At 34.4% G+C, this 26,422-nt stretch overlaps 1 protein-coding gene across 1 annotated transcript in view; it reads right to left on the minus strand.

The window, feature by feature from the left end:
- The window catches only part of ASZ1 (ankyrin repeat, SAM and basic leucine zipper domain containing 1), a 47,515-nt gene that overhangs the window by 15,897 nt on the left and 5,196 nt on the right, over positions 1-26,422 (minus strand). The window contains exon 4 of the mRNA XM_028104967.1: positions 25,859-25,970. Coding sequence (XP_027960768.1) covers positions 25,859-25,970 — 112 coding nt within the window. The remainder of the gene's footprint in view (positions 1-25,858; positions 25,971-26,422) is intronic.

The following is a 26,422-nucleotide window of genomic DNA, read 5'->3' on the forward strand; positions in this document are numbered from 1 at the left end:
CATAATATGCCATCACTGCATGGAATTAAAATCAACGGGGCAGAATCATTTCTTTCTGATTTACAAAAGTCTAGTTCATACAGTTCAACCCATATAAAAAACAACTTACATGTAAACACCAATTTAGAACACAGAATCATCAAAATTTGGTAATCTCAGCATTGACTATTAACTTGGAGAAACAAAATCATGCAGGGCTAGGCAGTTACCTTATTCACTGCTCAAGACCAACCTTACAAAGCAGAAATTATTCTCACTTTAGAGATGAGAAAACATGGGTTGGGAAATAAGTAATTTTTGCTGAAAGATCACTGTTGGTATGTTATTGAAGTAAGATTGTGTGCTTATTCCCCCCAAATCTCCTGAAAATTACTTTTAATAATCTATCCTGATACAGAGAAATTTAAAGTTCTTTTTCTCTAAATTTTTATGTATTTGATTATGAGATATGGGTTAAATTTCATAAACTCACTCTACAAGATGGCAAAATTGGAAACCTAAACAAAGTAAGTTGGCTAAAATATAATCTGAAGGAAGTGACCTCTGGCAGAGTATCCAAAGAAGGTGACATGAAAGTGTGAGTGTCCCATTTGCTTGAACTTTATTACTGAAAATTATAAGTGAAATTTATGATTTTGTACTGAAATTTGTTCTGAAATTGCACAGAAAATTGAAATTGTTGTTTGAAATATCAATTTCTCTTAGAATCTTGGAAACCAGCAGAGATTATAATTTTTGGTCAATTCACATGGACATAAATTGCTTCTTGGAGATGCTTACTTCCCCCTAGATAAGTACCGGACCAGCACAGTTTGCTTAGAAGCTTCAGATTACTACTGAAAGATGTGTTACAAAAGTGTTGCATTGGTTTCTTCTAAGAAAAGTTGTATTTACTGAATGGAACAGCAAACTCTTATAATAGGGTCTACATTACTTAGAAGGTTTATAACTTAGCTTCTAAACAGTTATTAAAGTTATTGATAACATCAGTAATGTTGCATGACAATTTTGAGAGGAGAGAGAACAATTCTTCTTGTGGTTTTACACCTACAGAAATTTGTAACATCTGTAGTTTCCTGCCTGTTACTGATTAACAAAATCTAAATGAATTATTCAATCTTACAAACTCTTATGAACAATCTTAAGAACTCTTCAAGGAAGTTATAAGACTTTGTAATAGCTGGTCTACTCAGGTGACATGGTAACAGTTTGTGCTACTGGTAACTTTACTTTCAGTATTAATTTCCATCTATGTCCTAAGATTTACCGTAGAGAATTCTTTACTTCCAATTCTCTCTTTAAATCGTTGCAATTTTGTTCTGTCTGTCCCTTCTAACAAAATAGCTTTGGCAAAAGTCAACAGTTATTTGGACACCTTTTATTTTTCTAGCACTTAAAAGTATGTATTTCAAAGGCTTCTATTCTCAGTGCTTTTCCCTTTTCACTACATTAAACACCATGCCTAAATGATCTCACCTACTCTCTTAACTTTATTGTCAACACACCAATGGCTGCTGAATCTGTCTCTCTAGGCCAGGCTTTGCTCCTGAGCTCCAGACTGAATCTGCCATTGCCACATGGGTATCCTAACCAAACACATATCCAACACATATCCCAGTCTGAAGTCACCATCTTATCTCTAACACACAATTCTCTTATTACTTACCTCTGTGAACAGCATCACAATTCATGCACTGCCCAACCCAGAAACCTGGAATTTATTCATGACTCCTCATTGTGCTTTCATATCTAAATCAGCATTCCTGTGAATTTTACCTCCTTTCCACCATTTTTATCTGTCTACTTTGCTCTCTCTCGTTTCATGTGTTTATCATTTCTTACATGAATTACTGCGTTTCTAGTCTTTCCTCCACATTTGTGAATCTTGTCAATTCACTGTTTAAAATTTTCAAGGTTACACCTATGATATGGTAATTGTATCTTTGATGCTAAGCGCTCTGTCTGCCATTTTAGCACCTGCAATCCTACTCCATCCTAATAACAGACTTTGGTCATATCTGCAGGGCATGAATTTCAGTTTCTCTCTCCTCTGGATGTCCTATATTCAGAGCACTCTGGATGAAATGTCTTTTCACATCTTTGGTCAACAGGCTTACTCCTAATCTACTCCTAAGACTTCATCTTAAAAGCCAACATTCCCCAGTTTTTTGATGCCCTACCTCATCTTAGATAGCAATCCCTCTCTCCTCTATGTTTTCTTAGCATTTTGTGTTCAGCTATCAGGCCAAAATGTATCTGTTCATCTCATCGATTTTTTTCAACTAGACTATAAGCTCTTTGAGGATAATGACCTTAATCTATCTCTATCCACCCCCATTCCACACAGTAACTAGTATAATCGTGTGTTTGTTTTGTGTCATGCTTACATTTAATACAGGCAGGATTTTCTCCTTATCTACTCCACCATTACATGTGTATTGATTGTATTTTTTAACGCATTATGTCCTTATTCATTATAGACATATTAGATCTGCCTATTGAGAGCTATCCGTTGAAATGTCCTGCTATAATTCTATTTTGATCTACATCTTCTTGAATTTAATAGATTTTGATTTATGGATTTAGTGGCCATGTAGTCTAGTGTGTACAGGTTTATGCTTGTTGTATTTTCATTGATTTTGCCTTTTATTGTCAGAGTTCTTTATTTACTGTATTTACTATTAATAATATCTGATGTTGACAATCTTGATTTCTGTGAGTTTGCCTTCACTTGTGAAGGGTTTTTCATATTCCTTTCTCTTCAACATTTTTTTTATAAATAGCATTTAGCCATCTGTTTTTTAAGCCAACATCTCAGTTGATAAATTCAGTCCATTCTCATTTAGCGTAATGACTGACAATTTCGTTGACAATATTTCTTTTTTATTTTGTTGGTTCAAACAATTGCTATTCACTACACTTTTCCTCCTTGAAAATCTGATGATTCTGCTTTTCCTTTTTTTTTTTCTTAAAGATTTTGTTTATTTATTTGACAGAGAAAGAGAAAGAGCACAAGCATGGGGAGTGGCAGACAGAGGGAGGGGGAGAAGCAGGCTTTCTGCTGAGCAGGGAGCCTGATGCGGGGCTTGGTCCCAGGACCTGACCCCAACCAAAGGCATCCGCTTAACCCACTGAGCCACCCCGGAGTCCCTGCTTTTCTTTTTTTTTTTTTTTAATGTCATTAAGCATTATCATCTTTCTCTGCTCTTACTAAAAAACATATGACCCTGTATTTGTAAGCAACATTAAGACCTATTTCTCCTAATGAGACTATGGTTTCCTCCACCACCACGCCGTAATTCCCCTATGCTTCTACTCTAATAGGATAAGATCTTTTGAATACTCTTAAGTTCCTCTTAGGAACTTTATCAATCCAAACTAAAACTCAGGGACTTTTCCAATATGCAGTCTTTCTTTCAATATGCAGTCTTCAGAGTTTTCAGCTCAGCAACCATTTTTTTTCCTAGAATGTGTTTATTACCAATCTTGCATTTGTTCCTTTTTCTTCCCTGAATTTTGAATTCAAATACCACATTGTTTTTTAAGTTCCAAGAGATCTTTTTTCATGCTGCATTTAGATCTCCTTATGTGCTCTTAATTTTTAATTCAGGTATGCACCATTCTCTGTCAGCAATTTTATTATACTAGGCAAGCAAAAATTTTAATTAATAATCCTTTCTCTAGCTGCTGGGAAGTTTTTTCTATTGCCTCTTCAAAACTCAGATCTAGTTGTTGGAATATTCTTTTTATTTAATTTTTTCATCATGATAAGCATATTCTTTAATCCCCATCACCTACTTAACCCATCTACCTCCACCATCCCTCTGGTAACCATCAGTTTGTTTTCTATAATTAGAGTCTGTCTCTTGGTTTGTCTCTTTCTCATTTTTTTTCCTTTGCTCATTTGTTTTGTTTCCTAAATTCCATGCGAGTGAAATCATATGGTGTTTTTCTTTCTCTGACTTACTTTGCTTAGCATTATACTCACTAGCTCTATCCATGTTGTTACAAATGGCAAGATTTCATCCTTTTTATGGCTGAATAATATTCCATTGTATATATATATATATATATATATATATATATATATACACCACCTCTTCCTTATCCATTCATCTATTGATGGACACTCAGGCTGCTTCCATAATTGCACTATTGTAAATAATGCTTTAATAAACATGGGGTGCATGTATCCCCTTGAATTAGTGTTTTTGTATCTTTGGGGGTAAATACCCAGTAGTGTGATTACTGGATCATAGGGTAGTTCTATTTTTATTTTTTAAAAGATTTTATTTATTTGACAGAGAGAGACACAGTGAGAGAGGGAACACAAGCAGGGGGACTGGGAGAGGGAGAAGCAGGCTTCCACGGAGCAGGGAGCTCGATGTCGGGCTTGATCCCAGGACCCTGGGATCATGACCCGAGCCGAAGGCAGACGCCTAATGACTGAGCCACCCAGGCGCCCCCTATTTTTAATTTTTTGAGGAAACTCCATACTGTCTTCCACAGTGGCTGCACCAGTTTGCATTCCCACCAGTAGTGCAAGGGAACGTTCCTTTTTCTCCATATCCTTGCCAACATTTGTTTCTTATTTTAGCCATTCTGACAGGTGTGAAGTGACATGTTACTGTAGTTTTGATTTGCATTTCCCTGATGATGAGTAATGTTGAGCATCTTTTCATGTCTATTGGCCATCTGGATGTCTTCTTTGGAGAAATGTCTGTTCATATCTTGTCAATTTTTTTATTAATTTGTTTTTGGGGTGTTGAGTTATATAAGTTCTTTATATATTTTGGATACTAATCCTTTACAGGATGTGTCATTTGCACATATTTTATCCCATTTGCTAAGTACCTTTTAGTTTTGTTATTTCCTTCACTGTGCAGAAACTTTTTATTTTGATGTAATCTCAATAGTTTATTTTTGCTTTTATTTCCCTTGCCTTAGGAGACAAATCTAGATAAATTTTGCTATAGCCAATGTCAGAGAAATTATTGCCTGGGCTCTCTTCTAGGATTTTTATGGTTTCAGGCCTCACATTTAGGTCTTTAATCCATTTTATTTTTGTGTATGGTGAAAGAAAGTGGTCCAGTTTCATTCTTTTGCATGTAGCTATCCAGTTTTCCCAACACCATCTGTTGAAGAGACTGTCCTTTTCCCCCTTTGTCAAAGTTTAATTGACCATATAATTGGGGGTTTATTTCTGAGTTTTGTATTCTATTCCATTGATCTTTGTGTCTATTTTTATGCCAGTTCCATGTTGTTTTAATTACTATTACTTTGTAATATAACTTGAAGTCTGGAATTGTGATACTTCCAGTTTTGTTTTTCTTAAGATTGGTTTGGCTATTCAGGGTCTTTTGTGGTTCCATACAAATTTTAGGATTGTCTGTTTTAGTTCTGTGAAAAATGCTGTTGGTATTTTGATAGGGATTGCATTAAATGTGTAGATTACTTTGGGTAGTATAGACATTTTAACAATATTTGATCCATGAGCATGGAATGTTTTTCCATACCTTTGCATTGTCTTGAATTTTTTTCATCAGTGCTTTATACTTTTTAGAGTCACCTCTTTGGTTAAGTTTATTCCTAAATTTTTTATTGCTTTTGGTGCAGCTGCAAATGGGACTGTTATCTTAATTTCACTTTCTGCTGCTTATTAGCATATATAGGAATACAAAAGATTTCTGTATTGATTTTGTATCTTGTAACTTTATTGAATTCGTTCATCAGTTCTAATAGTTTTTTGGTAGAGTCTTTAGGGTTTTCTATATACAGTATCATATCAGATGCGAATAGTGAAAATTTTATTTCTTCCTTACCAATTGGGAGTATTTTTTTTTAAAGATTTCACTTATTTATTTGAGAGAGAGAATGAGAGAGAGAGAGAGAGAGCACATGGGGGGGGGAGAGTCAGAGGGAGAAGCAGGCTCCCCGCTGAGCAGGGAGCCCAATGCGGGACCCCAATGCGGGACCCGATCCCGGGACTCCAGGATCATGACCTGAGCCGAAGGCAGTCGCTCAACCAACTGAGCCACCCAGGCACCCAACTGGGAATATTCTTAATAGCAGAAATCCTTACAGATTTTGAAAATCAAATAAATTTCTTGCGCGGTAGGTCCATAGTTTAAAAGCAGGCTATTCGCTCCCTCCAGAAGTACCTGGAGCATTCTCCCTGCTTTCTTATCTTCCCAAATTCTCCCAACCTCACCGACAGAGCCAATTCAGCTCACTTGTTTAGCTCCAAGTCTTTAGGATTCTGGAAACCTAAGACATTCATGCAGGATCAGCTTCACCCCAGGTCCATATATCTTTTAATATCAAGCTTTTATGGAATTATAGCTGCTCTCCACCTAGACTTACCCCTGATGACTTCCCACCATTTTGCAGGGATAGGAACAAGAGCCTGAGACCTCATCAGTATCCAGCTGCCTTAAGGTCTTAGGAGTCTGAGGCTCAAAGAAAGGCAAGCAGCTTAGAGTTGAGAAACAAGAGGAAGAGAATGATGTCTTGGTAGCAATTTCCCAGATATCCTTGTGTCATGTATATAAGGGCCTTTGCCAATCCAACATATATTCATCCACATTTTCATCTAGTAATTTTTATTATTTGTGTGGCTCTATAGTTTTTAGTATTTAAATATCTTGAGGCATATGAAATAATTTTGGTGTGAGGTTTAAAACCAGCATTTTTTATTCCTTCAAACAGCTATGCAAATCCCCAGCACTAAAATGATCTATTTTCTTCCTCTAGTTTGAAATGCTGTATTAATCATATATAATAATTTCAGATGCTCTTGAATTCCCTTACATTTTCTTTTCTGTTTTACTTCTAGGGATCAGCAATAGACAGTTTTCCACTAATTCCACACTGCTTTAATTATTGTGATTTATTTTTAATATAAGGCTAAATCTATACCATTACTCTTTAACAAGATGTATTAACTTCTAAAAATTACTTAATTCAGGGGTGCCTGGGTGGCTCAGTTGGTTAAGTGTCCAACTCTTGACTGGTTCAGCTCATGATTTCAGGGTCATGAGATGGAGCCCTATGTTGGGCTCCGTGCTAGGCATGGAGCCTGCTTAAGATTCTCTTTCCGTCACCTTCTGCCCCTCCCCACCGCACTAAGGTAAATCACTGATATGAGTTGGCTATCTTTCCAAAAATAAATAAATAAATTTTACATTGTATAAACCTATGTAGAAAAAAATGGCATTTTTTAACACAATATCATGCTGTTCATGCAATGCTTTGACTTGCCAATAAATGAATTTAAGACTCTTAAATTCCCTGTGAGGATTGCTTTGTCTCAATCACACAAGTTTTGATATCAAGGCTTCAATTGCTCAGGTCCAAGTTTTACCACTTCTCTTTTGGTTTCTTCTTTAATCTACAAATTATTACAATGTATAATTTTAAGTACCCAATTTTATGTACTGGAGAGGCTTCTGGTTGTAAAATTCTAAATTCATTACACTGTGGTTAGTGAAAGTGTTCTATAAGAGATCACTTCTGAAAAGGAATTTATTAAGGCTTCCTTTGTGGCCTAAAATATCACATTTTGAAAGCAATCCAAATGTATTTGAAAAGAATCCATATGTGTGAATTATGTTACAGTTAGAATTCTAGATAAATATCAATTAGATATATTTGTTAAGTGTTTATTTCCTATATCTTTACTTTTTTGCCTACATTATTTTTTTCTGACATTTTTTATTAAAATCTTCAAATATGATTACAGATTTTCTATCCTTTTAAAAAATTCTAGCAGTTTCATTTTATATATTTTAAAGCCATTATGTATTGAAACTATTTTGTTAAAGTTTTGCTTTTTACCCCAGAGGTCTTTTTTGTCTTGGGATCTACCAGGTATAAATACTTGCTAAATGAAGGATATAGTTTTTGATCATTTTATTTTCAACCATTATATATTATTTTGTCATTCTCATTGGATTTTGGTTTCAGCCAATATGAGAGTTACTATATTTTGGTCACTGAGTTTTACCAATTATATTACTTTTCTGTTAATATGGTTAGACTTATATCTGACATTGTGCTTTTTATTTACCATGTTTCCATGGTAAATACATGCTTCCATGTCTCCTTTGCAGTCTTATTAAGACTGACCAAATTCTATTTATTCTTTTTTAAAAAATTTATATATATATATATTTTTAATTTTATGTTATGTTAATCACCATACATTATACATCACTAGTTTTTGATGTGGTATTCCATGATTGTTTGCATATAACACCCAGTGCTCCATTCAATACGTGCCCTCTTTAATACCCATCACCAGGCTAACCCATCCCCCCACCCCACCTCACTCCCCTCCAGAACCCTCAGTTTGTGTCTCAGAGTCAGTCTCTCATGGTTTGTCTCCCCCTCCGATTCCCACCCCTTCATTTTTCCCTTCCTACTATCTTCTTCTTATTTTTTTTTTTTTAACATATAATGTATTATTTGTTTCAGAGGTACAGGTCTGTGATTCAACAGTCTTACACAAATTCTATTTATTCTGTCTACCCCTTACTCCCACTCCTAACCCCTTGATCTGAAAGCTTATAATATCCTTATTTTAGTACCTATTTTTAATTCCTTCTCACCTTCCCAACACTCTTAATCTTACCATTTAACAAAGACTAAAGTTAATAACTGTGGTCTCATCTGCAGAGAGAAGTTTACTTTTATTTTGCTTCATTCTCCCCTCAGCCACCCAAATTCCAAAACTGTTGGCATGGAAATTTAGTGTAACTTGTCATTTTATTATAAATGCTCTTTTCTTTTAAAGAGCTAGTAGTTATTTAGATTTACCAATGTTTATTAATTTCTTTGTCCAACATTATTTCTTGCATCCCATTTCTTCTGGCTTTATTTTTCTTTTTGCAGCTAACTCTTTAGATGTTATTTTTAACAGTCAGAAGAACAGTGGTTCTTGGCCAGGAACACTTTTCTATGATATATGTGGAAGCATTTTAGCTTACTAAAATGACTGGAGGGAGCTACTGGCATTTAATGGGCGAGGGCCAAGGATGCTAAATATTCTGCAATACACAGTACAACCTTACTCAAAATGTCAACTGTGCCTGTACTGAAATAACTAAGTTTTTATATTCATGAAAATGTCTATTTTGCTTTCACTCTTGAACGACAGGATAGCCAAATAAAGAATTAAGGTTCAAAGTTTATTCCTCAGATCATTTATCTTCTTCCATATACAGTTGTTAAGCTTAATATCAGATGGTCATTTCTTGATAGGAACTGTCATGATAAACTGCCTTTTCTACAGGTATCTTTTATGATTTTTGCCTTTATTCTTGATATTCTGAAGTTGTGATGTGTCCATATATTTTAATTAGAAATATGTTGTATATCTTTATCTATTTGTGTATGTGTATAAATCTTGTTTTCAAAGATCTTTCAATACTAAGGCTTTGTGTTTTCAGTTTGAGAACATTCCATTCTGGCTACTATTACTTCAAATATAGTCTCTTTCATTTTCTCCTTCTGGAACTCTTATTAGATAGATGTTAGAACTTTGGTGAGGTTCTCTGTCTCATATCTTTTCCTTTGTAACCCTTTCCTTAGAACCCTAGTCGTATTCTAGGAGATTTCCTTACATTTATCTTCCAGTTCTAATCAGCAATTCAGCTGAATCCCATCTGCTGTTATTCACATATACTTAGTTTTAATATTCAACAAGTTTTTTTTTCCATAATTCACTGTATTTGTTTGATAATGTCTGTTATTTAGTGGAGGCAGTTTCTTCTTTTATTGTTCAGAAGAATAAAGTCCTTTTTAAATTTTTTTCCCACTTTCTCTAGGCTAAGTTATTCATTTGTTGTCCGTTTTATGATGCTTACATTCTCCAGATTTTGATGATTTGTGATTGTGCACCATCTTCTGGCCTGAAAAGGCTTCTCAAGCATGGAAGATTCAAGCCAGCAACCTTGGTCTAGCTGATCAGTACTGTAGTTCTTAGGGATTGCCAGAGAGGGTTCCCATCTGTTTCCTTCTTTAGGAAGTTACTTCTTTTCCATTCCAGAGATTATTCCCTTTCCTGTTTCAAAAAGAACTTTACTAAAACTTTATGGATATCCAAAATTTGTTGTGGAACGGGAAAGACTTTAGAATTTGTTCACTTTAACATCTTCAAGTCATAAACCTATTCTTCAGAAAATTCTTGGTCTTTTCTTTGGTCATGTTTTTCTCTCAGATTTTGTAAAATCATTTCATAAAGTTAAAACAATCCTGGGGCGCCTGGGTGGCTCAGTCATTAAGCATCTGCCTTTGGCTCAGGTCATGGTCCCAGGGTCCTGGGATCGAGTCCCACATCAGGCTCCCTGCTTGGCGGGAGGCCTGCTTCTCCCTCTCCCACTCCCCCTGCTTGTGTTCCCTCTCTTGCTGTATCTCTCTCTGCCAAATAAATAAATAAAATCTTAAAAAAAAAAGTTAAAACAATCCCCTTGGCACTCTGAATGAGATGTTTAATTTTACAGACTAATTTACATAAAAAAACAAAATGTTTTTTTTTAATGCTGAATCATCCCAGCCAAGAACATGACACATCTATTTAATTCAATCTCCTTTTGTTTCACTCAGTGTAGTTTTAAACTTTTCTTCATTTGGATCTTTCACATTTCTTGTACACGCACTTTTAGATATTTATGTTGTTTGCTCTTGACACTGGGATCTATTATCTTATTGGATTCCCAAGCTGGTTATTATTTATAAGTTGGGAACCAACTTTATTTTGCCTATTAGTATTTGAAAAAAAAAAAAAAACTACATTGGGGCGCCTGGGTGGCTCAGTCGTTAAGCGTCTGCCTTCGGCTCAGGTCATGATCCCAGGGTTCCTGGGATCGAGCCCTGCATCGGGCTCCCTGCTCAGCGGGAGGCCTGCTTCTCCCTCTCCCACTCCCCCTGTCTGTGTTCCCTCTCTCACCATCTGTCAAAAAATAAATAAAATCTTAAAAAAAAAAACCAACTACATTTTATGATTACTACTTCTAATAGTTTCTGGGTTGATTATCTTGGGGTTTACCATGCATATAGTCATATAATCTAAAATATTAGAATTTTATCTCCTCTTTCTTAATAAAAAAGGCCTAATAGTTTGATCAAAGGTAACATAGGTTAGTGGTTTAAAACAGGATTTGGCAAAATTTTTCTGTAATGGGCAAGAGAGTAAATATTTTAGGTTTTTAGAGTATACAAAGCTGTGTCACAGCCACTCAAGTCCATGGCTGTAGCATGAATATAGCCACAGAAATACGTAAGTGAACGAGCATGGCCCTGCTCCAGTCAAACCTTAAAGGTTTGCGAACTCTTGGTTTAAAGTAGAAGTTGTATACTTGTAAGTATAGTCATTCTGCCTAAGTTCAAATCTAGTGTTCAGCATTTATTGTCTGCGTAACCTTAGGAAGTTTCTTACACTCTTACTGCCTCAGTTTCTACAACTTTATAGGGGCATTTGTGGCTCCTATTTGTGGTATTATCATATCTGTGGTAATGACGTAATAATGTTCTATAACCAGAATAGTACTAAGCATGAAATAAATTATCTATCATCATTAGCTATTTTTATTATTTGTATCTCTTGTTTTCTTCTTCCGCATAACTGAATTACTCTACAATTCCTAAAACAACGTTAAGACAAAAAGAGAGCTTATGATAAGCATCCTTGTCATCTTCTTGGCACCAGTGCAAATGCCTCTCGTGTTTCTCTGTAAAGCATATGACTTGTTTTGGTTTCAGTTACATGTTTATGAAATTAAGGAAATATTCATCTAATCAAATTGTACTAAGGTTATGAAAACTGGAATGTGATTTGAACTTTTATAAAAACACCATTCTGGCCATCTATTATGATGGTAACCTCCCTTTAAAAAAATCCCTTGACCTATTTATAAAATATATTTCCCTAATATTGAACCATTTTTTGTAGTTGACATGAATCCCGTATGATCACTGCATGTTATTTATTTAATCTGCTGATAACATTTCTTTTCCTGATATTTCATTTAAGATCTGGGATTTTTCTATTTATATTTATGATAGATTGATTTATAAAGTTTGTTGGAGTAGATAATTTTTTTTAAAACTGGATTTCAGAAATCAGTTATGTTTACTTTATAAAAAAGAACTGAAAGGCTTCTCTCTTTTTTTTTATACCCTGGAACTATTTAAATTGTATTAGTGTAATCTATTCCTTAGAAATTTAAAAGTAGTAGCTTGTTTTAACTCTCTGAGCCTAGGACTTTTTTTTGGAAATTAGCTTTCTGACAAATTTTCTCAAAAGACAGAAATCACAACATAAAATTTAAAACAAAAAACAGCACAAATGAAAACATTTGTTTTAAACACATATAACAATAAAAAGCTAAAAGATCCACTATACAAAAAGATCTTATAAATCAGTAAGAAACATGTGGACCACCAAATCGAAAAAACGGCAAAGGTCATAGGCAATTAGTAGACAAAGAAATATAAACAACTCACAAATATGTGGAAGACCAATCAACGAGGTATTACTGAAAAGCATGCAAACTAAAATGAAGTATCATTTTTACACATCAGATGGGACAATTAAGAACATCAAAAATATCCAGTGATATCATGGTGTAGGTCCTCTCAAATACTGTTGGAAGTAGTATAAAGTAACCAAATTTTTCAGACGACAATTTGGCACCACTTATCACAATTCTAAATATAAATATATCTTTGAGTCAGCAACTCTACTTTAGGAATATGTTCCATAGAAAACCTACCCATGTTTCTAAAGATGTTCACTGTAGCATTTTTTGTAGTATTAAAAAAACTGAAAACAATCCAACTGTTTTTCAGTAAAATATTAGGTTAAACAATGATAACACATCCATACAGTGGAGTATTATGCAGCCATTATAAAGAGAGAACTATAGTGATCATACTGGCAGTAGAGTGTCTGCGAAACACAGATCAGTTGGAAAAACAATTGCAATGCAGTATACAGCAAATAATCCCATTTAAAAACAAAGGAAAACAAAAGAAAAATGCTAACACATGGAAGAAATTCTTTAAGAATATATAATAACCTATTACAGAGTAGGAAAAAAAGACTTTTCACCTTCTGAACTATTTTTTAAAAAAATTTTAACAGGAACATTTTGTGATTAGAATTTTAAGTAAAAATACATTTTGATAACTATTAAGGTATAGTGGAACTAATGTTTTTCAAATTCAGGCAAAATTACTTGCTATTTTCAATTCTGAATATATAGTCCATGGCTCTGGCGAAAGCAACAGTCTTTTAACTGGACCTCTTGGCTCCAACTGATCCTCAACCTACTGTCAGAATAACCTTTATAAAATACTAATACATTCCTTTTTCTTAAAATTGTTCGAAAGCTTTCAGGATGAAATTCTTATTTTCTAGCATGGATGACACAGATTATTATCTAGCCACTGCTAAATTCTGACTCATTTTCTACTCTTAATACCATATGATTTGGTTATATAACTTACAATTGCCTGAACAAAATGTGTCTCTCTTATCCTTCTCTGCCTGCAGAAGTACCTCCCTCTACATTGAATATTATTTTCTATCGTCTTCATTTGACTGCCTATTCATTCTTCAAGTCTCAATTCTAAAGATAAAACCATAGGAATCTTTCACTTGACATCTTCATCTCTGTTAAACTCTGTCCTAAGGTTTCTATTCCTAGAGAAACCCTCTATTACCTCTAGTCTTACTATATTGTAAATGTCTGTAATCCTGTAATCTCTTCTACTATATTGTCAAATTCTTGAGGCAGGGAATGAATTTGTTATCTTGTATCTCCTAGTGCTTAGCATATATTGTTTAACTAAACTCAGTTGAATATACTAGTGATATTGTTTTTTCATCTACCAAAGTTCCTCAAAAATTGTTAACCATCAAGAGTTGATAAAAAAATTAAATGTACATGTTATTATTACCATAATTAAATTTTTTCTTCTGGATGATACAGAGCCTTTTATTCATCTCTTTGTAATTATTTCAATAAAACTTCCACTAGAGGGCATACAAGGAAAAGTAGAAGCAAAACTCTTAATCTGACAGGGGAAAAAAATGTACCTTCATAATGATATATTTATTACTTCTCTGTACCAAGGGCAAAATGGTTGGTTTGTCTGCATGTCACATTTTTACCGTATAGTTCAGCACTATCTACTGTTTTTGCTCTGCTTTAAGCAATCAGCTTTTAGCTGGGGGCTTAATGAAATAACTATGAAAAAGGAGATGATGATAAAATGCTATGAATCGGACATCCATTTCCAGCTATCAAGAGTAGTTGTATTATATTAACCCTCCCACTAACAAAGGCTGTAAAAGCTGACAAAACACAAAATATGTTTGAAGGCCTGATAGAAAACCAAGGCAGCCAGAACATGAGAAGCCAGTATCTTGGGGAGAAAAGAGGCATCTGTTGAACTGAGTACTAAATCCCCTGTCACTTTCTCTCTTAAGACATTCACCATTCCTTGGTAGCATACTCAGGAAACAGTACCTCTAGGCCTTCTTATGGGGATAAAGACACAAAAATTGGGGTTCAAGGCTACCAACCAAGAACTTCAAGGATTAAGAGTCTGGAAAAAAGGGAACAGCAGAAAATAAAAGGGACCCTGCAGAGAAGTGATCTTCTGCTAGGCTTTTATCTTCAAGGCATATGCAGATTCCTAAGATACACAAAATATGTGTGGGGAGGAGAGAGGAAGACCATAAAACAGATGCTAAGAGGCTGAAAAGGTAAGAAGAGCTTTTAGCATTCCCATAAAACTGAGGAGACAAAATTTATCATTCATGACTGTTGGAGGGTGAGTGGCTCAGGTAAAATCCCAAGTTTGAATTGAGATCACTAAAGGGCTATAAGGGAAAGAGATTAATACTGAAACCCAACCTGAACCATCATAATCACTGATCAGACCAAGGTTCTAACTCCCAGTCAGAAGAAAATATTTTCTGGAAGCAAACAGATCTATACAAGTGTTTATACATTAATACCTAACATTCAATCAAAAATTACTAGGCATTCTAGGACACAAAACAAGTGACCAAAGAAAAGAGAAAGAGACAATTAAAAAAGACCTATAGAAACATACTTTAAAATAAGTGTGATTAATATGCTCCAGAAAACAGAAGACCAAGAAAAAATTTAATTAGAGACCTTTAATTTTAGGAGAAAAAAGAGGTAAGCAGAAATTCTAGAACTGAAAAATAGGATTACTGAAATTAAGAAGTTAATAGATGAGTTTAATAGCAGGTTAACTGCAGCAGCAGATTAGTAACCTGGATGGAGGTTAGAAGGAGGCCAGGAGAAAATACCCAGGGTGAAATATGGAGAGGAAAAAGGATGGAAAATAAAGAAAAGATTGTTAAGAGACATATGTGATATGAGTATAATGGTCTAAATCTCAGTTGGAGAGACAGAGAGAATGAGGTAAAAGCAGTATTTGAAGACATATTGGCTGAAAAACTTTTGACTCACAATATATATCAAACAACAGATTTAAAAAGTTCTATAAACCCCAAGCTGAACAAATTCAAAGAAAGATATACCTAGGAATATTACAGCAAAGTTGCCCAAAACAAGAAACAAACAGAAAATCATGAAAACCACCAGAGGATAAAATAGAATACCTTCAACAATAAGACTAACAGCTAGCTTTTCAATAGAAACAAAGGAAGCCAGGAGACAGCAAAATGATAGCTTTAAAATACCAAATGGAAATAACATCTAACCTATAGTCTATGCTCAATTAAAATGACTTTCATAATTAAAGTTTTAATAAAAAGGTTTTCAAACAATAATAGACTTTGTCACCAGCAAATACACTAAAGAAAGGTTTTCAGAAGACAAATGATCCCTGATTGAAACATGAAAATATAGAATGGAATTAAGAATATCAGAGGGAATGAATATATGATTAAATCTAAATAAGAGTTCAAAATAACAACATAATTGGTAACAATAATAAAATGACAATTATGTGCTGTGGGGTTTAAAATACACAGAGATTTAAAATATATGACACCACCACCACGAAGGAAGGAGTGGGATGAGCAAATGGAGTTAAAATGTTCTAAGATTCCTAACATTGTCCAGGAATTGGTAAAAGTATTAGTATATAATGGACTCTTATAAGTAAAAAGTACATGCTACAATCTCTAGAGTAGCCACTCAAAGAATAAGAGAAGAATGAATAGGTAGCAAGATAGGAAACTGAATAAGAAAAAGATTAATCCAAAAGTAATCTTGGGGAAAAAGAGCACTACGAAACAGATATATCAGCATGTACCCTAAACGCGAGTGAACTAAATATTCCAATTAAAAGAAAACTATTGTTAATCTGAATTTACAAAAGATCTGTTGCTTACTTTAAATAAAAGCACACAGAAAGGCTGAAAGCAAAAGGACGGAAAAATATACTAAAAGAAAGCTGATACAGTCATACTAATATTAAACGAAGTATATTATAATAAAGAAGCATTATTAAACGTGTAGCGGAACATACTTCATAAAAGGTTAATGCATCAGGAATATGATGACTTCAAAAGTTGATCAAAATAGAAATCACAGTAACTGATAGAACAAGCAAGCAAAAAAAATCAGTAGTCATTGAGAAGGTTTGAATAACAGAACAAATAAATGTGGTCTAATTAATATACATGGACCATGAAATCCAACTATTGCCAAATTATTAGTGGACGTGAACATGGAACATTTGCAAAAACTAACCACATTCTGGGCCATAAAGAAAATCTCAACAAACTGTAAAGATCTGAAATCATGTACAGTGATGTTCTCTGACCACGGTGGAATTAAGACAGAAATCAAAAACAAAAAGAAAACAAGAGATTAAAAAAACTGTGATATATTCAAACACTGGACTATTTATCAGCAATAAAAAGAAATGAACTGATACATAAAACATGGATATATCTCAAAAATATTATGCTGAGTGAAGATTTCAGATACTAAGAGTATATAATGTATGATGCACTAAACAAAACACTAATCAGGGTAGAAAAAAAATAATAGTGGTTGCCTCTAGGGTTCAGAGGATTGTCTTGGAAGGGACCTACTAGAACTTCCTAGGGTAATGGAAAAATGTTCTGTATTTTGAAAGGGATGTGAACTACATGGGTGTATTTATTTTTCATTCTCCAAACTGTACACTTAAGATCTGTAAATTTCACATTGTAAATCGGATCTCAATGAAAAAATGGAATAAAAATGTACCAAATGATATAATTTTTAAAGATATATGGATGGATTACTATATGTAAGTACATGTGGATGATAATCAATCCAACTTGGGCAGGAAAAATACATACAAATTACAAGATTTCTTACCTCTGGGGAAGAAAGAAATGAAATGATTATGACTGGGGAGGATGCACAGGGGCGTTTAATCATAGTGTATTATTTTAAACATATTTAAAGCAAAATTAGAATCAATTAGGCAAAAGATGCTTTTTTCAAAGACTATATGAGTTACAGCTTTGATATGCAAAGTTTTATGTTTTTCTTGATGTTTTAATAAGTCTAAATTGGCTTTAGTAAGGGCCAATGGATATTAAAAATTAGTATCTTGACAAGATGCAATAAATTCTTGACTCGGTAAAGGTCCTAATTAGTGCACAGTTCTACAAAGACATATTAACAGGAGATATTAAACTTTTCCAACAAAAATGGATTCACTTCTGTGTATAGATATTCATGAAGTTGTTGCCATAAAGCATTATGTAGGAAATGTCGGAAATATTTTCGGAAGGAAATATAACTGTAGCAGTATGCTTCTTATTGACTAAAATACCATCTATACGTATACAAGATAAGCATAATGGAGAAATAAATCAATTCTTTTAATCTTATGCTTCATTACATCAGAAATCCATCCTTCTTTAGCACAGACCATTAATATGTAGAAAGCAACCTATTTTGGTGGGAACCACTGAAACAGAGTATATTTCTTTTTTTTTTTTTTAAAGATTTTATTTATTTGTTAGAGAGCGAGAGAGCGTGAGCATAAGCAAGGGGAGTGGCAGGCAGAGGAAGAAGCAGGCTCCCTACTGAGCAAGGAGCCCGATATGGGGCTCAATCCCAGGACCCTGAGATCATGACCCTAACTGAAAGCAGACGCTTAACTGACTTAGCCACCCAGAAGCCCCACAGAGTATATTTAAGAAAAAGAAAAAAAAACTTTCATTTTTGAAAGCTATGAAATCATGAGAGAAAGCTTAAAATGTTATTTTTACACTGTTCACTTCTTCCAGGACTTCTAGTACCATTGGACAACCCTGAATACAAAAAATATAAGCCAAGACAAAACAATTAAAATAGAGTAACAAATCTATATTTCATTTGATCTATGACACCATCAGTTTTTGGAGGCACACCAATTTCAGAGATGCAAATATGTTAAAAAGATGTGTCAGAATACATGAAATATGGTTGGTTTTTATTTCAAATTAATTTTAATCTTTTTCAGGAGTGTTAGACAAACTAGAGCTTCACTTAAAAAAAAATATTCTTTCAGCAGTTAGAACAGAGCTTAAAGACTAACTGCTGAAATCACAGTGTATCTAACTTTCCGAAACATTTAGCTAATATCCTCTATCTTTTCTTCCTTGTTAAGCTACTGGAAAGGGTAGTTCATATCCATTCTTTTCACATCCCCAACTCTCATTTACTCCTGATCTACCACAATAATAATCCAGGTATATGTCATATTGAAATATTTAACCATTTTTTAAGTTCAAAAGAATAGACTTACACACTTATGTACATTTTATTAACATGATAAAAATGTTTAAAGAAAAATAGTATTCTTATCAGTTTAATTTTATAAATCAGTAAGAAATATGCATTTCAGAAATTGTGCTCTTAAAATACAGCACAGGAAATATCATCAATTTAAGTAATGTGACATTTAGTAAGCATGTATTATGAAATGGCAGCATGTTAAGTACTTTCATATTCATTATCTTCTTTTAATTCTCACAGCTACCCTGCTAGCTAGTTAGGTATCACATCTTTCAATCACTGAAGAAACTGAGCCTTAAATATTTCAAAAAGACTTAATGGCTACATTAGCTTGGGCAAGTAGGTGAGATAGTATTTGGACCCAGATCTTTAGCTTCTAAGTCATGTTTCACGTTTTCTGTGGTATTAATTACTTCATAAATAATATGTTTCAGTTAAGTTTTGCAAATAAAATAGATAAATGATCATTCTATGTCAAATCTATTAAAGTCAATAAAAATTTGATAAATATCAAATCAAAGAACTGTGAAGGAATCGAAAAATATGTAGTGCCAGGATAGTCAAGTGGCTTACAGGGAAATCAAGACTTTCATACAAGAAAACAATGAAAGGACAACACGGGAACTGAACAAGATAATCACCCATCCAAAATCATAGCTTCTGAACAAAAGTGCTCTTGTGGCCTTAATAACAAAGGAAAGCACACAGACTATTAACCTGGCACTTGAAGACACAATTTCAATGCACAGTGAGGGAAGAAGATATTCCAAACTGAAGAATAACAAAAGCAAAAATATAGAGGCAGGAATGACCGTGTTATCTAAGGAACAATGCTGAAATAAAATGAAGTCAGACTTAAGGAAGTAGTGAGAAGTCATTAAGGTGGGATCAAATTACAGAGAGGTTTGGCTTTCACCTAAAAGACAAAAGGAAGTGTGTTCTACAGGCAACAGCACACAAGACTGACTAAATTACATACATAGTGCAGTCAAAACTATCAATTAGGAGGCTATTAAAGTAGCCCTTAAGGTAGGATTATAGGGCGCCTGGGTGGCTCAGTTGGTTAAGCAACTGCCTTCGGCTCAGGTCATGATCCAGGAGTCCCGGGATGGAGTCCCACATCGGGCTCCCTGCTCAGCGGGGAGTCTGCTTCTCCCTCTGACCCTCCCCCCTCTCATGCTCTCTCTCTCCTCTCTCTCATTCTCTCTCTCAAATAAAATCTTAAAAAAAAGAAAAAGAAAAAAAAAGGTAGGATCATAAATATCAAAACTGCAATGAATTTAAGAGATAATATAAAGAGCAAATTAGGGACAAAAATTTTTTTTAAAGATTTTATTTGAGAGAGAGCGAGAGAGAGAGAGAGAGACAGCAAGCAGAGAGGGAGAAGCAGAGATACAGAAAGAGTGCAAACACAGAGGGAGAGGGAAAAGCAGACTCCCTGCTGAGCAGAGAGCCTGACATGGGGCTCCATTCTGATTCCAGGACCCTGAGATCATGACCTGAGCTGAAGGCAGACGCTTAACCAAATGAGCCACCCAGGCGCCCCGGGACAAATTATATATAAAAGTAAATGAAAAGTCTGAGATAAATACCAATTTTTCTTGCTACAAATTTATGTTCAAAATTCAAAATTAATTATTGCGTTAAGCATACAGTTAAGAGAAAATTATTGTGGCCCTGAAGAAAAGGTATTTAAGGTGACATGGTAAATCATCAGGGCTGTCCACCCAATATTGCTGATTCTCCTGTGACATAGTAAGATTATACTTCCTCACTCCTTTGAAGCTAGATATGACCACAATTAACTAGAAGAAATGGTATGGGTCTCTTCCAAGTGAAAGCTTTAATAGCCAACACACAACTTACCACTGGTGCTAGACACCAATAGAACAAAGTCAAGTCAGAATTTGTAAGTTATTTTTTTATTTGTTTTCAAGCCTTGGTTTCTGTGCATGTGTTTTCAGAGATTAGTGTCAAGGGCTTTCATAACTAGCTTTTCTCACCTCTGGTCTCTCCATTCCGTGTTTTCAAAAGGACCAAGTAGATTTCCAGGTTTATGAACAGCAATATTAATGCCATGCCCTAAGTATGCAAGGTAACACTAAGGTATTTGTCACTGTTTGCATACATGTAAAACTGCTAACAAAGATAAAATCAGCTCCTATATGCCGATAAAGAAAACACAGGTAAATAAAAAGATGAGCAAAGGGTCTGGATAGGCAATTTATAAAGACATATAGGAAGAAAAAAACCCACAAAGTAACAGTTTCTAGTACTGTTTTCTAAGTAAGCTATTTTTAAATTCTTTCTGAAAATATTGTGACTTCAGCCTATGTTTTCAGAGCAAAGATATGCCACATATTTACTTATGACTAGAAAACAAGTTAATCTTGTAATCCAAAATTACACCTCAATCTACCAAATGCTCCAGTGACATTTACAAGTAAATTTATATTCTGAGAAAGAAAGTAACATTTTTCCCAGAGTATTTTCCATCTATTAGAACAGGCAGTAACATTCAACAAGTTAACAATCACACAATGATTACGTCAAAACCTTGGATATCAGTTAATGTGTGCTGTCTTATCAATGGTAATAAAAACATCTATTGAAATTAAAATGCCACATCATTTTACAAAACCTTTATCTCATGTCTGAGCAATCTGAATATAATAAACTTCTCTGCCAGGAAAACTGCCTTCTAAATGTAAAAATATATGTATCTTTTTTTGATATAAGAAAGTGTTTCAAAAAAAAGAAAAAATGTTTCAGAAAACCTGGAGAAAAGAACCTACACAATTCCTAAAACCAGAAATTATAGGGGTGCCTGGGTAGCTCAGTCAGTTAAGCGTCTGCCTTCGGCTCAGGTCATGATCCCAGAGTCCTGGGATCAAGCCTGCATTGGGCTCTCTGCTTAGCAGGGGAGTCTGCTTCTCCCTCTCCCTTTGCCCCTCCCCCTCTGCTCATGCTCTGTCTTTGGCTTTCTCTCTCCAACAAATAAATAAAATCTTAAAAAAAACACAGAAATTATAATTATATATACTTTCTGAAAGCTTATTACTTTAACAATAAAAATTTCAACTCCAAATTTAAGACTAGATTGAAGAAGTTTTCAAATTTTATCATATATCCAATCATCTAATACAGAACTTTTAAACTTTAATAATTTATAATGTCATTGGTTACTATGTTATCAATATGAAAAGAAAAATAATGGTTGGTAAGTCCATACTATGGCACAACTGCCAAGTTACAATAATCTGGTTACAGGCCACCTTGTTTTCAGGGCTAAATATGACTAAGCTACATTAAAGTGATAATATTTTTGTGTTCACATACTTTCCTTTGACATCTGTAGACTTTTAAAATCAAAACATTCAACTATCTACAATAATTTAGGAAAAAGAGAAAAAAAAATCCCAAGATATAAGGCAGGTTAACACAAACATGTGTTTTGCAACAATTAGGAAAGACCATGTTGTTTAAACTGGTTGTGTTGAAAAATCCTAAATATGGACAAGAAGGGAAACATAAATACATTCCGATGGTGGATCCTGTTTGGATTAAACTGTTGTAAATTCCTTTATCAAACCTGTGCTACATTCAAAGTTTTAAATACTTGACAGCCACTTTTCCGTTCTGTAAAAAACACTACCACGGGGGTCTAAGGATTATATTAGAGAATTTATTTAAGAGCAATCAACACACTGCCTGGTATACAGTTTCATTTAAAAACAAGCTAAAGAACTAACCCCAGAAACAAACCGAAACCAGTACTAAATTTGCTAGACACAGTATACTGTGCTAAGGATTGTCAATAGCAAAGTCCAAGAGAAACATAAGATGTGATTTGTGTCAACTTAAAAATGGCTTTCAAGTTGTCAGTTTTTTTTTACCATTTGTCCCACAGGAGGAAAAATTAAAATAATTTTAAAAATTAAGAAAAAATAATAAAAAAAACCCAAGGTAGGTCTGTAGGTAGTAATACAGAGAGTTCATCATTAAATATTAAATTAGGGCTATTTTCAATAAGATAGAAGTCTGTATGGAATACAAGGAATTAAAGAATTAACAGAAGATCTGTAAGTAAAAAACATTTAGAAGATGCAGGTTTCTACTTCCATTAATGCCAAGCTAATTTGTATCAAAATTGTGAAGGTATCTAAAATAGCTAAATGAAATTTTGTTCTAATTTCTTAAAAACTGAAGGACTAATAAAATATTGAAGAACCACTAAAACAAAATCTAGATGGCAAAACCCCAAAGAGGTAAATAAACATAGCATTTGTGGTTGCTTTTGCCTTCAGGGCATTTGCCAGTCCAGAAGAACCCAATGGGAAAATAAGCTGTGGTTTTGGAGGCAGTGAACACAAAGAGGAACAAAATTCAAAGTTCTGGGCCTATATAAAGTATAAAATTTACTAAACCACACTCAACATACATTAAGCTAGGACTCTAAGGACTACACCTTCAGGGTAAGGATGAACCAGAAACAAACTAGCTTTCTTGGTATACATCACCAAATGATCTAGGGGAACTTCAACCCCTGTACTTAGTTAGGTTACATAAGTCCTGGAGTGATGGTACCCAAGGCACATTTTAGAAACATAAATTCCTACCTGATGGCCTCATATTATTCCGACAAGTAAGTTTTTTTTAAATCTAATGACTAGTACCTAGTCATGAGTCAGAAGCATGAGAGGCTACTGCTAACAGAAACAAACCCACCAAGATTTCAAATATTGTAACTGTTACTTCTAGACTACAGTTGACCCTTGAACAACATGGGTTTCAACTGTATAGGTAGACTTATACAGATTTTTTTCAATAAATACAGTACAGTACAGGGGCACTTGGGTGGCTCAGTCGGTTAAGCATCCAACTCTTGATTTCAGCTTAGGTTATGATCTCAGGGTTGTGGGACTGAACCCCACATCAGGCTACATGTTCAGAGTGGAGTCTGCTGGAGATTCTTTCCCTCCCTCTCTCTGTGCCCCTCCCCCATACATATTCTCTTTCTCTCAATAAAATCTTTAAAAAAATACAGTACAGTACTGTATCTTCTTATGATTTTCTTAACATTTTCTTTTTTCTAGCTTACTTCATTATAGGAACACAGTATATAATACATATAACATACAAAATATATGTTAATTAACTGTTTATGTTATTGGTAAGGTTTCTGCTCAACAGAGGGCTATTAGTAGTTAAGTTTTGGGGGAATCAAAAGTTATATGCAGATTTTCACCTTACAGGGATTCACCTTACACCCCTGCATTGTTCAACGGTCAACTGCATATGTTTGCCATATTAAAGAAGTTCTAATTTAGAGCTTGAAAATGTTTTCAGGGAACAAAGAGCTATAAAAAGTGACACTGCTAGGGGCACCCGGGTGGCATAGTTGGTTGAGTGTCTTACTCTTGGTTTTGGCTCAGGTCGAGATCTCAAGAATCCTGGGATCAAGCTCTATGACCAGCGCCATAGCCAGCTTGGAGTCTGCTTGGGATTCTCTCTCCCTTCTCCCTCTGCCCCTCCCTGTACACACATGCACGCCCTTCCTCTCTCAAATAAATCTTAAAAAAAAAAAAAAGTGACACTGCTGGTTTTAAAAAGAATCAAACAGAATTTTCAGAAAAAAAGTAACTGAAATTATGAACTCAATTGATGAGTTTTAACAATAAATCAGAAGCAATAAATTAGAAGTGTGTTTACAAGATAATAAGTAATTGGAAGGGTAAAGGTTTTGCTTTCTGTAATACAGTGCAAAAGCAATTAAAAAAAAAAAGAGCATCAGCAAAAAACAATTTCCCACTGAACCCAGAATGGCAAATCTTATCATAAGCCACTTCTCAAGGTAAAAATTACAATTATAGCACCCATCGAGGCTTACTTCAGCTAGATGTTTTGGAGTCCCCAATTCCAAAGTACAGCCAAATCCAAAAGTTATACCTAACTAGGGATTATACCATATATGACAGAATAAACGTTCCTGTGAATTGATTTGCTAAAAATTTGCAGGTAGTCTTTCCAGATCTTTAAAAAAGCTGTTTGTTAAATACTGATTATCCATTCTGTAAGTCCTGACTTTTCTCACTAGTTTCTCAACCTGGGCACTATGATATTTTGGGATGGATACTTGTTTTGAGAGGCTGTCCTCTGTACTGTGGATGTTTAGCAATATCCCTGGCCTCCACCCACTATGCCAGTAGCATACTCTAAGCCAGAAGAATCTCCCAGGTGTGACAATCAAAAATGTTTCCAGATATTACCAAGTGTCCACTGGGAAACAAAATAGACACCTGTTGTCTAGCTGTCAGAGAAATTAAACTAAATTAGGGAAAAAAAACCTTCTAAGGTCAAGTATAGTTATTTCTATATATCAGGCATTAGATCATTATTATTTGAATGAAATATGAATAATCTATTCACGCTAGACATATTTCAGTTGGATAGCCTATTTCCTACTCTATTCATTTTGAAGATTAAATAAAAGACAGAGCCAGATTAAGAGAGATCAGTAACAGAAATTTTAAGCTGATTCATTTTTTAAATTACTGACATTTCAACAGATCCAACAAACAGTTACTGCTTGTTTTCTATGCATCTAGACACTATTACCTATATGATATAACATAACTGGAAAAGTCTTAGGAAAAGTAAAACATTTCAATATATTATTTTGGAATTCTTAATATTTGTGCAGAACTGTTTAGCTGGTAAATGTTATACAGAGAGCACAAAGAAGTTTTACTATTATAGCTTAATCATCTTTGAGTGTATGATTCATAAGAAATGATATAGTTTACTGTCTTCCTTTCCCTCTCATTTCAAATTATTAGAACATTCCTCTAAAAATTGAAAGTTGAAGGACTACTTTTGTGATATGCCCTTCCTCTGATAATCTTATAAAATTGGAACCATGACCTTATGACCTATTTTCATTCCTCAACTATATGGCCAAGTAAACACACTGTTTATGATTTTTAAAAAATCATGCTATCAAATGTTTAACAGGCTAATAAAGAAAAATATCCATAGTTTTTAATAGATAATAAGGCTCTTACCTACAAGCAACATTTGGATCAGCATTTCTTGAAAGCAGTAGCTCTACACACTTTAAAATCTGTTCCTCTGAGCCACGTGCAGAACATGCAGTTATCAAAATAGTCTGCTTATCTGTAGTGAAAAGAAAAGTGAGGAAACGCCTCCACACACATCAAGAAGGTATCTGACTTTTTTTTACCATTCAAAAGATTCTAAATTTTTCCTGTACTCTTAAAATTTTATAACCTATTCTCAAATCTCTTACTCTTAGTAGATACCTTTGTCTACCTGTCTACCTTCATCAAAAAATGAGATTAGGAATGAACCGCCTTAATCTCCAAAATATATCTAGGGGCACCTGGGTGGCTCAGTTGTTAGGCATCTGCCTTTGGCTCAGGTCATGATCCCAGGGTCCTGGGATCAAGCCCCACATGAGGTCCCTGCTCAGCGGGAAGCCTGCTTCTCCCTCTCCCACTCCCCCTGCTTGCGTTCCCTCTCTTGCTGTGTCTCTGTCAAATAAATAAATAAAATCTTTAAAAATATATATATGTATCTATAATTCATTTCTTAATTTCCCTTTTTTA

The sequence above is a fragment of the Eumetopias jubatus genome, unplaced genomic scaffold (assembly GCF_037043125.1).
Source record: "Eumetopias jubatus isolate StellerSeaLion01/CBP00866 unplaced genomic scaffold, mEumJub1_p1.0 scaffold_14, whole genome shotgun sequence".
Taxonomy (NCBI): Eukaryota; Metazoa; Chordata; class Mammalia; order Carnivora; family Otariidae; genus Eumetopias; species Eumetopias jubatus.